Source organism: Coregonus lavaretus (assembly GCF_964263955.1).
Source record: "Coregonus lavaretus genome assembly, chromosome: 10".
NCBI classification, from domain to species: domain Eukaryota; kingdom Metazoa; phylum Chordata; class Actinopteri; order Salmoniformes; family Salmonidae; genus Coregonus; species Coregonus lavaretus.
In genome coordinates, this window is record NC_139997.1 from 35,083,626 (window position 1) to 35,097,752 (window position 14,127).

The following is a 14,127-nucleotide window of genomic DNA, read 5'->3' on the forward strand; positions in this document are numbered from 1 at the left end:
CCATACATACAGTACATTTGATTCAATTGATTATTTAATTTAATCATTTATTGAACATTTTTATTGTATTATTTATAAATAATGTACTTTGCCACTAGTACAGTAACATGTCTCTCTCCTGTCTCCTGTCTGCAGATGAGATAGGTCTGGAGCAAGGGGACCCTCGCTGGGTGGGAGCCTGGTGGTTGGGCTTTGTCGTGGCAGCCTCCTTCCTCTTCCTCACCTCCCTGCCCTACCTCTTCTTCCCCCGACAGATGCCCAAAGAGGTGATGGGATACCAGCTGAGTCCTTGTCACGGTCATGAAATATATTTATGATTGATTGACTCTAATGAAAGTTGCACAATCTTCTCTTATAGAAAATGTGTGGTTCAGAGCAAGTAAGAGTGATGTGGTTTGACCTTGTTGAATAAGGTCTTGGCTCATATCCATCATTCTGAAAGAGAAATGTTTAGAAGATTTTGGTTCTAGCACAAAGAAGAATACTCGTGCCAGGTCTTGCTCAATAGTGAAAGTGGCTGTAAATCACATTAACATGCCAGAGCATAACCGGGCGCGCACACACACACAAACACAAACACAGACGCACAGACACACAGACACACACACACACACACAGAGAGAGAGAGACTGTCTCTTGAATGCTGGAGCTTTAAAAGCTCTAAAGCTTGGCGTGTAACTTGAGTGCACTGCATTGCACCATACACTTTACATTTAATCATTTCGCAATCAGACAAACTATCTCTTTGCTACATCATGTACCCCAGGTCTGTCAAAGGCTATTAGAGAGAGATAATGCAATACAGGCAGGATTACATGTTTACTGTACCGTATTCACACTCCAATCTGCTGAAACAAGAGTAAAGTGCATCATTGTGGTTCTTCCTCTCCCCTGGTTAGGAAGCTGCAGGCGGTGCCACAGAACCCAGAGCCGAGGAGGAAAAGAAACCACTGCCAGACCCCGTCCAGGAACTCACCCTCCCACAGTTCCTCAAAAGTTAGACTCTTTTATAAGACCGCATCCGTCTGTTTCCTTTCCATTTCCCTTCATTGTGTCTGTGGGTGACTACATGGCGTTGAGGATGACGGTCACAGATGTCATGATACTGATAGTATATGAAAAGTAGTTGTGGTGGTCTCTCTCTTCCTCTATTGTTGCCTCTCATCCGTTGTTAAGTATTGTCTGAAGCAGTTAGGTCATTGGCCGGCATTTCGGAGAGGAAAACAAACACCTTTCTCGCTTCGCTCGCCTCTTCCATCTCCCTCTCGTCTCCCTCTCTTTCCCCTCCCCTTCTTTCTCCCAGGCTTCCCCCGTATCGCTCTACGGACCCTGCGGAACCCCATCTACCTGTTGGTGGTGCTGGCACAGGTCCACCTGGCAGCTATGATAGCCGGCCTTGCCACCTTCATGGCCAAGTTCATAGAGCGCCAGTTCACCCAGACCGCCTCCTTCTCCAACATGATGATCGGTGAGAGACACCATTCGTTATCTCTGTGGAACATCCTGGTTTAGATGAAGGTTAGGGTTTGTCTAATAAATTAGAAATAGAACCAATGGACCAAATTAAAATTCCACTCCATGGAGAGTGATTGCTTCAGTCAAATCTGTGTTTGACATATACACACTTAGTACTAGCTGATAATAATTATGCTTCAGCTCTCCATGGGTCTATGAGAAGCACAGAGCGCATAGAAAACTCCCACATAAACACTGTGTCCGCGCCCCGTGGAAATCTAATTAGCATAGTACACAAATACCCATAAAACTCTGTCAGTTTAATGATCAACTGGAGGTAATCATTCACAGAAGCTGCCCAGACGATAAAGACTCCATTGTATGTGCAGAGCACCCATGCCACTCATGTTTATAGCCTTGGAATACAGTATGTTCTCTTTGATGAACAGGGGCAAATCTGGATGGGATTTACTTGCCCTTTACTCCAGTGTTGTAGCCATTTCTTTGGTGGGGAGCAGAATCTCCAGCATTAGCACCTGAAGCTGCCAATATATCAACATTTTCTATGACAACCAAATAAGGCCGACCATTTTTAGGAGGGGGTTAACAGAGCTAGGCAGAGGGGAACCACCCTGCCTAAGTAAGGGGAAACACTGGTTACGTTCCAGGTTGTCTTTCTCAAAGTCGGGATGCGCACATCTCACAGTGTTTAATGTCTCCGGGAACCATATTAACATAGCTATCTTCTGAGATGTGCAGGGTGACTGCAATAAACATGATCTGGAACGTGTCTACTGCTTTAATCTGAGTGACCCTTACTCTTTGATCTCTGTGTGCCTGTAGGTGGGGTGAACATCCCTCTGGCGGTGCTGGGCATCGTGCTGGGTGGGGCTCTGATGAGGAGGCTGAATATCTCTACTAGAGGCTCTGCCCTCATGTGCACGTCAGCCATCTTGATGTGTGTACTCACCGCTCTACCTCTCCTCCTCCTCGGCTGCTCCACACAGAGGGTCACCGGCATCTACCCCACCAAGTAGGTTGCCGTCTCAAAAGGTTACCCTCACCTCACCACTCTCCTTAAAACAACACTTAAGCCATAAGTTGCCATTTTGTACTCTACCAGGTACCATTTCTCTTACTTCTTCTTCTGTTCTCAGACAGAACAGGTCATTGGAGTGTAGCTCTGGGTGCTCCTGTCCGACCGAGGCCTTTAACCCAGTGTGTGGCTCAGACGGGGTGGAGTTCAGATCGCCCTGTCATGCAGGCTGCATGACCAAAGTACTGGACAACAGCACCAGCAAAATCCTGGTAAACCACTACACCTGCCTATCCATAAATGGGCCGAATCCTAACTTCTCCTGGCCAACCATTCCCATTCAATGAATCTTCCATGTATTATATTTGCACATGAACTTAAAAAAGAAAGCAGAGAGAAAACAAAATCCCATTCGCGAAAAAGTGAAAGCATGAACCACCACATTTAACCATGGCAAGGTGACTGGGAATATGGCAGAATGCAAACAGAGTGGTCGTTCCCTCCGCAAGGTAATCAAACAGGTAAAACGTAAATATCGAGACAAAGTGGAGTCACAATTCAACGGCTCAGACACAAGACGTATGTGGCAGGGTTTACAGACAATCACGGACTACAATAGGAAAGCCAGCCACGTCGCGGACACCAACGTCTTGCTGCCCGACAAGCTAAACAAGCTCTTTGCCCGCTTTGAGGATAACACAGTGCCACCCGACCCGGCCAGCTACCAAGAACTGTGGGCTCTCCTTCTCCGTGGCCGACGTGAGTAAGACATTTAAACGTGTTAACCCTCGCAAGGCTGCCGGCCCAGACGGAATTCCTAGCCGCGTCCTCAGAGCATGCGCAGACCAGCTAGCTGGTGTGTTTACAGACATATTCAATCTCTCCCTATCCCAGTCTGCTGTCCCCACATGCTTCAAGATGGTCACCATTGTTCCTGTACCCAAGAATGCAAAGGTAACTGAACTAAATGACTATCGCCCCGTAGCACTCACTTCTGTCATCATGAAGTGCTTTGAGAGACTAGTCAAGGATCATATCACCTCCACCTTACCTGTCACCCTAGACCCACTTCAATTTGCTTACCACCCCAATAGGTCCACAGACGATGCAACTGCCATCACACTGCACACTGCCCTATCCCATCTGGACAAGAGGAATACCTATGTAAGAATGCTGTTCATTGACTATAGCTTAGCATTCAACACCATAGTACCGTCCAAGCTCATCATTAAGCTTGAGGCCCTGGGTCTCAACCCCGCCCTGTGCAATTGGGTCCTGGACTTCCTGACGGGCCACCCCCAGGTGGTGAAGGTAGGAAACAACATCTCCACTTCACTGATCCTCAACACTGGGGCCCCACAAGGGTGTGTGCTCAGCCCCTCCTGTACTCCCTGTTCACCCATGACTGCATAGCCATGCACGCCTCCAACTCAATCATCAAGATTGCAGACAACACAACAGTAGTAGGCTTGATTACCAACAACGATGAGACAGCCTACAGGGAGGAGGTGAGGGCTCTCAGAGTGTGGTGTCAGGAAAATAACCTCTCACTCAACGTCAACAAAACAACAGAGATGATAGTGGACTTCAGGAAACAGCAAGATGGAGTAACCCCCTATCCACATCGATGGGACAGCAGTGGAGAAGGTAGAAAGTTTTAACTTCCTCGACATACATATCACTGACAAACTGAAATGGTCAACCCACACAGACAGTGTGGTGAAGAAGGCACAACAGCGGGAGGCTGAAGAAATTTGGCCTGTCACCTAAAACCCTCACAAACTTTTACAGATGCACAATTGAGAGCATCCTATCAGGCTGTATCACCGCCTAGTACAGCAACTGCACCGCCCACAACCGCAGGGCTCTCCAGAGGGTGGTGCGGTCTGCACAACGCATCACCGGGGGCAAACTACCTACCCTCCAGGACACCTACAGCACCAGATGTCACAGGAAGGCCAAAAAGATCATCAAGGACAACTACCACCCGAGCCACTGCCTGTTCACCCCGCTATCATCCAGAAGGCGAGGTCAGTACAGGTGCATCAAAGCTGGGCCCGAGAGACTGAAAAACAGCTTATATCTCAAGGCCATCAGACTGTTAAACAGCCATCACTAGCACAGAGAGGCTGCTGCCTACATACAGACTTGAAAATCACTGGCCACTTTAATAAATGGAACACTAGTCACTTTAATAATGCCACTTTAATAATGATTACATATCTTGCATTACTCGTCTCATATGTATAAACTGTAATCTATACTATCGTAATAATGTTTACATATCTTGCATTACCCATCTCATATGTATATACTGTATTCTATGCTATCTATTGCATCTTAGCCTATGCCGCTCTGACAATGACATTGCTCATCCATATATTTATATATTCTTATTCCATTCCTTTACTTCAATTTGTGTGTATTAGATATTTGTTGTGGAACTGTTAGATATTACTTGCTAGATATTACTGCACTGTCGGAACTAGAAGCACAAGCATTTCGCTACACTCACGATAACATCTGCTAACCATGTGTATGTGACCAATACATTTGATTTGATTTGAAATCATATAACATGCAGAATGGGTGAATAAATCCTAGATGATGAGTTTCCAGGAAGTAGACATGTCAGACAGACTCTAAAGGGGCCTCACTTCTGCTTTACTGTCACAGCCGATGTCTGCTGCATGGAAAACAGGGTTTAAAGCCAGACTCAGCATTCTTGAACCATCACACACACACTTACACTCACATGCACGCACACACACACCACCACCACCATCACCATCACCACCACACAAAGCCTGGGAGAAGAATATTACCTTTGCTTGAAGCCAGAGAGATTGTTTCTTGATAATGTCTTTTCATTGTCTTTATGAGATTCTCATTCATACCTACTAATGCCAACAGTTACTGCCAGATGTAATGGTGTGAGTCTGATTGACCGGTGGTTAACGTCATGTGACTCTCTCTGTCTCTCTGACAGAACTACACAGACTGTGGCTGCATAGGGGTCAGCGGATCCTATGGTTATGCGTTGCCAGGGACATGCGGTAGTGGCTGTAAACACCTTCTCCTGCCCTTCATGGTTCTCTCTGCCCTCACCTGCTTCATTGCATCATTCTCACAGACCCCATCCTACATGATGATACTGAGGTAGAACACGCACACGCCATTCACACACAGGCCTAACATGATACTAACATACTGAACACACACACTAATGAGACAGAGAGAGAGAGAGAGAGAGAGAGAGAGAGAGAGAGAGAGAGAGAGAGAGAGAGAGAGAGAGAGAGAGAGAGAGAGAGAGAGAGAGAGAGAGAGAAGTTTATTGGTCAGGGACACAGATCTGCAGATGTTATTGCAGTCTCTCTCTGTTTCAAGCTCCAATACCTAGAAAACAATACGCACATGATCTAAAAGTGAAAAGAAAGAAATTAAGAAATATCAGAACGAGCAGTGTCAGAGTTCGGAATATAAATATATATAATAGTGTGTATGGACAGTATATGAGTAGAAAAGGTGTGTACAGTAGTAGTTATATAGGTTGAGCCATGACTACAATACACTATATACATACAGTACCAGTCAAACGTTTGGACACACCTACTCATTCAAGGGTTTTTCTTAATTTGTTACTATTTTCTACATTGTAGAATAATAGTGAAGACATCAAAACTATGAAATAACACATATGGAATCATGTAGTAAGCAAAAAAGTGTTAAACAAATCAAAATATATTTTATATTTGAGATTCTTCAAATAGCCACCCTTTGCCTTGATGACAGCTTTGCACACTCTTGGAATTCTCTCAACCAGCTTCACCTGGAATGCTTTTCCAACGGTCTTGAAGGAGTTCCCACACATGCTGAGCACTTGTTGGCTGTTTTTCCTTCACTCTGCCGTCCGACTCATCCCAAACCATCTCAATTGGGTGGAGGTCGGGGGATTGTGGAGGCCAGGTCATATGATGCAGGATCCATCACACTCCTTCTTGTTAAAATAGCCCTTACACAGCCTGGAGTTGTGTGGGTCATTGTCCTGTTGAAAAACAAATGATAGTCCCACTAAGCCCAAACCAAATGGAATGGCGTATCACTGCAGAATGCTGTGGTAGTCATGCTGGGTAAGTGTGCCATGAATTCTAAATAAATCACTGACAGTGTTACCAGCAAAGCACCCCCACACCATAACACCTCCTCCTCCATGCTTTACGGTGGGAAATACACATACGGAGATCATCCGTTCAACCACACCGCGTCTCACAAAGACACGGCAGTTGGAACCAAAAATCTCACATTTGGTCTCCAGACCAAAGGACAAATTTCCACCGGTCTAATGTCCATTGCTCGTGTTTCGTGGCCCACGCAAGCCTCTTCTTCTTATTGGTGTCCTTTAGTAGTGGTTTCTTTGCAGCAATTTGACCATGAAGGCCTGATTCACACAGTCTCCTCTGAACAGTTGATGTTGAGATGTGTCTGCTACTTGAAGTCTGTGAAGCATTTATTTGGGCTGCAATTTCTGAGGCTGGTAACACATGAAGGTCTGTCAATACGGAACATTTCAAGAACTGTTCCGTATTGACAGACCTTCATGTGTTAAAGTAATAATGGACTGTTGTTTCTCTTTGCTTATTTGAGCTGTTCTTGCCATAATATGGACTTGGTCTTTTACCAAATAGGGCTATCTTCTGTATACCCCCCTTACCTTGTCACAACACAACTGATTGGCTCAAACGCATTAAGAAGGAAAGAAATTCCACAAATTAACTTTTAAGAAGGGACACCTTTTAATTGAAATGCATTCCAGGTGACTATCTCATGAAGCTGGTTGAGAGAATGCCAAGAGTGTGCAAAGCTGTCAAGGCAAGAGGTGGCTATTTCTGCTTACTACATGATTCCATATGTGTTATTTCATAATTTTGATGTCTTCACTATTATTCTACAATGTAAAAAATAGTAAAAATAAAGAAAAAACCCTTGAATGAGTAAGTGTGTCCAAACTTTTGACTGGTAGTGCATAAAGTGGGTAAAACAGTATGTAAACATAATTAAAGTGACCAGTGTTCAGTGATTCTACGTACATAGGGAAAGCAGTCTCTAAGGTGCAGGGTGCACATGCAACAACAAAGATTTCAAGATAAAGTGGATGGGGGTAGTGTTGCATGTTGATATTTGAGCAGTGCAAAGTGTGTGTGTGTGTGTGCGATTGTGCATGCGCGTGTATGATGTGTGTATGATAAGTCTGACATGGTTTCCTGCATCCGTTCAGCTGTTGTGTTTCCCTCTGACCTAAACGCAGGTCCATCCAGCTGGTCAGTAGCTTCTTCACACCAGCACTGATTATGTTACTGTGAGTGATGTTACCCCTCACCCATCCTTTATCTCTCCGTCCCCTCTACCCTATCCATCACCTTTTCCTTCTCTCTCTCGTGCTCTCTCCCGCTCTCCTCTGCAGGACAGTGAGACCAGAGGATAAGTCTTTTGCTGTGGGGGTTCAGTACATGCTCTTCAGAGTGCTGGGTGAGTTACAGTGTTACAGCCTGAATTTAAAATTGATTACATATAGATTTTGTGTCACTGGCCTACACACAATACCCCATAACGTCAAAGTAGAATTATGATTTTAGAAATGGTTACAAATTAATAAAAAATGTTTTGAGTCAATAAGTATTCAACCCCTTTGTTATGGCAAGCCTAAATAACTTCAGGAGTAACAAGTCACATAATAAGTTGCATGGACTCTGTGTGCATGGACTCCAACCACAAAGACCAGGGAGGTTTTCCAATGCCTCGCAAAGAAGGGCACCTATTGGTAAGGGTAAAAAAAAAAGCAGACATTGAATATCCCATTGAGCACGGTGATGTTATTAATTACACTTTGGATGGTGTATCAATACACCCAGTCACTACAACTATACAGTTGCCGGAGAGGAAGGAAACCGTTCAGTGATTTCACCATGAGGCCAATGTTGATTTTAAAACAGTTAGAGTTTAATGGCTGTGATAGGAAAAAACTGAGGATGGATCAACAACATTGAAGTTACTCCACAATACTAACCTAAATGACAGAGTGAAAAGAAGGAAGCCTGCACAGTATAAAAATATTCAAAAACATGCATCCTGTTTGCAATAAGGCACTAAAGTAATACTGGGAAAATGTGGCAAAGAAATGAACTTTATGTCCTGAATACAAAGCGTTATGTTTTGGGCAAATCCAACACAACACATCACTGGTTCAGTCTGCTTTCCAACAGGCACTGGGAGACAAATTCACCTTTCAGCAGGACAACAACCTAAAACACAAGGCCAAATACAGTATACACTGCACTGGAGTTGCTTACCAAGATGACATTGAATGTTCCTGAGTGGCCTAGTTACAGTTTTGACTTAATTGGCTTGAAAATATATGGCAAGACTTGAAAATGACTATCTAGCAATGATCAACAACCAACTTGACAGAGCTTGAAGAATTAGAAAATATATAATGTGCAAATATTGTACAATCCAGGTGTGCAAAGCTCTTAGAGACTTACCCAGAAAGACTCACAGCTGTAATCGCTGCCAAAGGTGATTCTAACATGTATTGACTCAGGGGGTTGAATACTTATGTAATCAAGATAGTGTTTTATTTTTCATACTTGTATTTTTTACAAATGTTCATATTTTTCTTCTACTTTGACATTACAGAATATTTTGTGTAGATCGTTGACAAATAAGGACAATTACAGTACATTCGGAAAGTATTCAGACCCCTTGACTTTATCCACATTTTGTTACGTTACAGCCTTATTCTAAAATTGATTAAATCTCAAACTACACACAATACCCCATAATGACAAAGCAACTACTGTTTTGTTCAGTTTTTTTGCAAATGTATTAAAAATAAAAAAACGGAAATATCACATTTACTTATTTATTCAGACCATTTACTCAATACTTTGTTGAAGCACCTTTGACAGCGATTACAGCCTCAAGTCTTCTTGGGCATGATGCTACAAGCTTGGCACACCTGTAATTGGAGAGTTTTCTCTGCAGATCCTCTCAAGCTCTGTCAGGTTGAATGGGGAGCGTTGCTGCACAGCTATTTTCAGGTCTCTCCAGAGATGTTCGATCGGGTTCAAGTCCGGGCTCTCACTGGGCCACTCAAGGACAGTCAGAGACTTGTCCTGAAGCCACTCCTGCGTTGTCTTTGCTGTGTGCTTAGGGTCGTTGTCCTGTTAGAAGGTGAACCTTTGCCCCAGTCTGAGGTCCTGAGCACTCTGGAGCAGGTTTTCATCAAAGATCTCTCTGTACTTTGCTCCATTCATATTTTCCTCGATCCTGACTAGTCTCCCAGTCCCTGCCACTGAAAAACAAACCCCACAGCATGATGCTGCCACCACCATGCTTCACCGTAGGGATGATGCCAGGTTTCCCCCAGACGTGAAGCTTGGCATTCAGGCCAAAGAGTTCAATCTTGGTTTCATCAGACCAGAGAGTCTTCTTTCTCATGGTCTGAGAGTCTTTAGGTGCCTTTTGGCAAACTCCAAGTGGGCTGTCATGTGCCTTTTACTGAGGAGTGGCTTCCGTCTGGCCACTCTACTATAAAGGCCTGATTGGGGGAGTGCTGCAGAGATGGTTGTCCTTCTGGAAGGTTCTCCCATCTTCACAGAGGAACTCTGGAGCTCTGTCAGAGTGACCACTGGGTTCTTGTTCACCTCCCTGACCAAGGCCCTTCTCCCCCGATTGCTCAGTTTGGCCGGGTGGCCAGCTCTAGGAAGAGTCTTAGTGGTTCCAAACTTCTTCCATTTAAGAATGATTGAGGCCACTGTGTTCTTGGGGACCTTCAATGCTGCAGAAATGTTTTGGTTCCCTTCCCCAGATCTGTGCATCGACACAATCCTGTCTCGGAGCTCTACGGACAATTCCTTCGACCTCATGGCTTGGTTTTTGCTCTGACATGCACTGTCAACTGTGGGACCTTATATAGACAGGTGTGTGCCTTTCCAAATCATTTCCAATCAATTTAATTTACCACAGGTGGACTCCAATCAAGTTGTAGAAACATCTCAAGGATGATCAATGGAAACAGGATGCACCTGAGCTCAATTTCGAGTCTCATAGCAAAGGTTCTGAATATTTATGTAAATAAGGTATTTCTGTTTTGTATTTTTTATAAATTTGCAAAAAATTCTATAAACCTTTTTTTACTTTGTCAGTATGGGGTATTGTGTGTAGATTGCTGAGGATTTTTATTTATTTAATCCATTTTAGAATTAGGCTGTAAATCCATTTTAATCCCACCTTTTAACACAACAAAATGTGGAAAAAGTCAAGGTGTGTGAATAATATCTGAAGGAACTGAATATCAGCATTCCTCATGTTAGGTTCTGTTAATTACTGATGTCCCCTTTAAGAATGGAACGCCCTTGGTCATGCGCAGTGTTGCTCTATGTTATTCTTGCACTAACTTGCTTTAGTAAATGTGAAGCTCCAGTTCACTTCCTTGTATTCGGAGTCTTTCTTATTATTATATTAGTAATAAGAGCTAAGACACTACAATGGTGACGAGGATGATTACCTACAGTGTGCATCACGAATGCCGATGGAGCTCGTAGAAAGAGAGGAAGATTTTGACCCTGTAGCACAGCAGCTAGCAAGCAGTGACGACGAGGGGAGTGCTGACGAGAACGAGGCGGCAGACCGGAGGTAAAGAGAATGGCTAGCATCGGGAAAATAGAGGTGTTTGATGATACGCAAGAAAACTGGGAAACTTACATTGAATGACTGGAACAGTACTTTATTGCAAACGACATTGCTGATAACAAGAGAGTACCAGCGTTGTTGAGTTTGATTGGCCCAAAAATGTACAGTTTGCTAATAGATCTGACTGCTCCTCTGAAGCCCTCCAATAAAACATTCACGGAGATTGTGGAGATATTACAAAATCACCTATCACCTAGACCACTCCTCATCACGGAATGTTTTCGTTTCCACAAGAGAGACCAGAATGAGGGGGAGGGTGTTAGAACATATGTAGCAGAGTTGAAGAAACTGTCTGAGCATTGCCAGTTTGGAGAGAACCTAAATGACACATTAAGGGATAGATTTGTTTGTGGACTGAAACATTAACACATTCAGAAACGTTTGCTCACAAAATCAGATCAAATTTTCTGCAAAGGCTGTTGAAATTGCTGTAGCTATGGACATCTCGACCAAAGATGCAATTGAGATGCAAAGTAAAATAAATACTGACCTCCTATCACAAACTTCCCTGCACAAGTTTTCACGCAGCCAACAGCACCCCCGTGTAGCCGAAAAATGCAACAGGTGTGACAGAGATGGTCACAGAGCAGAGGACTGCCGTTTCAAAGACGAAATTTGTCACAAATGCAATAGAAGGGGGCACATTCAAAGAGCATGCAGAGCAAAATACAGTCACAACAGGAAAACTGAGAAAATAAAAGGGTCTGTGAATGTACTAGCAGAGAACAGTGGCAGTGATTCAGATGAACAATTAATTGGTACAATGGAGTTAAACACAGTGACTTCTCCCAGCAGTAGCATAATATGGGTGACACCAGAAATCGACAGCAAACCCCTCAAAATGGAGCTGGACACAGATTCTGCAGTGTCTATAATTTCGACAACTGTTTACAATGAGCACTTCAATGCTATGAAGCTGAGGAAAACAAATGTGTTGCTGAAGACACACTCAGGAGAGCGATTGAGCCCAATGGGGGTGTTGCAGGTCAGAGTGAGTTATGGGGAGCAAACACAGCCGTTACAGCTGTATGTGGTGCCGGGAACTGCCCCTCCCCCCTGTCCAAAATAAAGCTGAACTGGTGTGACTTGAAAATGCTCCACACGTCCCAGCCTAAAGAGAAAGGCACAGACCAAACACTGGAACACTTGCTGAAGAAATACGACACCGTTTTCAGTGATCAGATGGGAACAGTAAAAGGCTTCACAGCCAAACTCATACTGAGAGATGATGCAACCCCAAAATTCTGCAAAGCCAGATCTGTTCCATACTCCCTGAGACCAAAGGTGGAAGCGGAAATCGATCGCTTGCAGGATACAGGGATCCTGACGAAAGTGGACAGAAGCGAATGGGCCACACCCATTGTTCCTATTGTAAAGAAAGACGGGTTTGTCAGAATGTGTGGGGACTTCAAGTTACTGTGAATTCAATGTTGCATGTGGACCAATACCCCCTGCCACGTCTGGATGATATCTTTGCTGCACTAGCTGGTGGGAAACACTTCAGTAAAATCAACCTGAAACAGGCTTACCTGCAGCTACCGTTGAAGAGAGCTCCGTACAGTACCTCACAATAAACACACACATAGGTCTATACAGGTATAACCGCCTGGTTTTTGGCATTGCTTCAGCCCCAGCCATTTGGCAACAAACTATTGACCAGATTTTGCAAGGAATCCCAGGAACCCAGTGTGTCGTGGATGATATGATCATAACAGGACACACAGACAAAGAGCACCTGACTAACCTGAAAGAGGTCCTGAGAAGATTGAAAGAGTATGGACTACAGGCAAACTTACAGAAGTGTGAGTTCTTCAAATATAAGATTGTCTTCTGTGGACATGAAATCGACCAAAATGGATTGCACAAAACACAGGACAAAATCGATGCAGTGGTACAGGCACCACGACCCAAAATGTGACAGAAGTGAGATCTTTCACTTAACTGATCAAATACTACAGAAGATTCCTCCCAAACCTTTCAGCAGTACTCCAGCCTCTCAATCAGCTCCTGGAAAAGAATTGGACATGGCAGTGGACAGCACAGTGTGGAAATACGTTTCTTGAGGCAAAACGGCTCATCACATCTGAACAGGTCCTGATGCATTTTGACCCCGAACTGCCAGTGAAGTTGGCTTGTGATGCGTCCCCTTATGGCTTAGGGGCCGTCCTTTCACACACACTGAAAGATGGGTCAGAGATGCCAGTGGCCTTTGTGTCACGAACATTGAATGATGCAGAGAAGAACTACTCACAAATCGACAAAGAAGCACTGGCGCTAGTGTGGGGCCACAAGAAATTCCATGCATACCTATATGGCAAGCGTTTCACACTGGTTACGGATCACCAGCCAATGCTTTCCATTTTCAGTCCAAAAAAAGGCTTTCCGGCAATGACAGCGGCCAGGTTACAGCGATATGCCTTGTTCCTTGCCGGTCATATGTATGACATTGAGTTTAAGCCATCGTCCCTCAACACAAATGCAGATGGATTATCCAGACTGCCCTGTACAAGAGAAAGACAAAGGAGTGTGGATGCAGTGGACATTTTCCATACCTCTCAGCTCGAGGCATTACCTGTCACAAGCACTGTTATCAAACGGGAGACAAGGAAAGATGTGACATTGTCAAAAGTATACACCTACACCATGTCAGGATGGCCAGCTACAGGCAGAAAGGAGCTGACACCGTATTTCCAGCGGTGAAACAAAATTACAACGTACCAAGGATGTTTGATGTGGGGAATGAGAGTCATGATACCACAGAAATGCCAACATCAGGATTTGCAGCAACTACATGAAGGGCATGTTGGAATTGTCAAAATGAAGCTGCTCACGAGGAGCCACTTCTGGTGGCCCGGTCTGGATCCATAGATTGAAAACATGGCAAT

General features: G+C 44.2%; 1 protein-coding gene across 1 annotated transcript in view; it reads left to right on the forward strand.

Moving 5' to 3' along the window:
- Positions 1-14,127, forward strand: part of LOC311136257 (solute carrier organic anion transporter family member 2B1-like) — a 28,654-nt gene that overhangs the window by 10,678 nt on the left and 3,849 nt on the right. Inside the window, exons 7-13 of the mRNA XM_084170388.1 lie at positions 136-266; positions 900-996; positions 1,304-1,468; positions 2,299-2,488; positions 2,613-2,763; positions 5,481-5,650; positions 7,953-8,017. Coding sequence (XP_084026514.1) covers positions 136-266; positions 900-996; positions 1,304-1,468; positions 2,299-2,488; positions 2,613-2,763; positions 5,481-5,650; positions 7,953-8,017 — 969 coding nt within the window. The remainder of the gene's footprint in view (positions 1-135; positions 267-899; positions 997-1,303; positions 1,469-2,298; positions 2,489-2,612; positions 2,764-5,480; positions 5,651-7,952; positions 8,018-14,127) is intronic.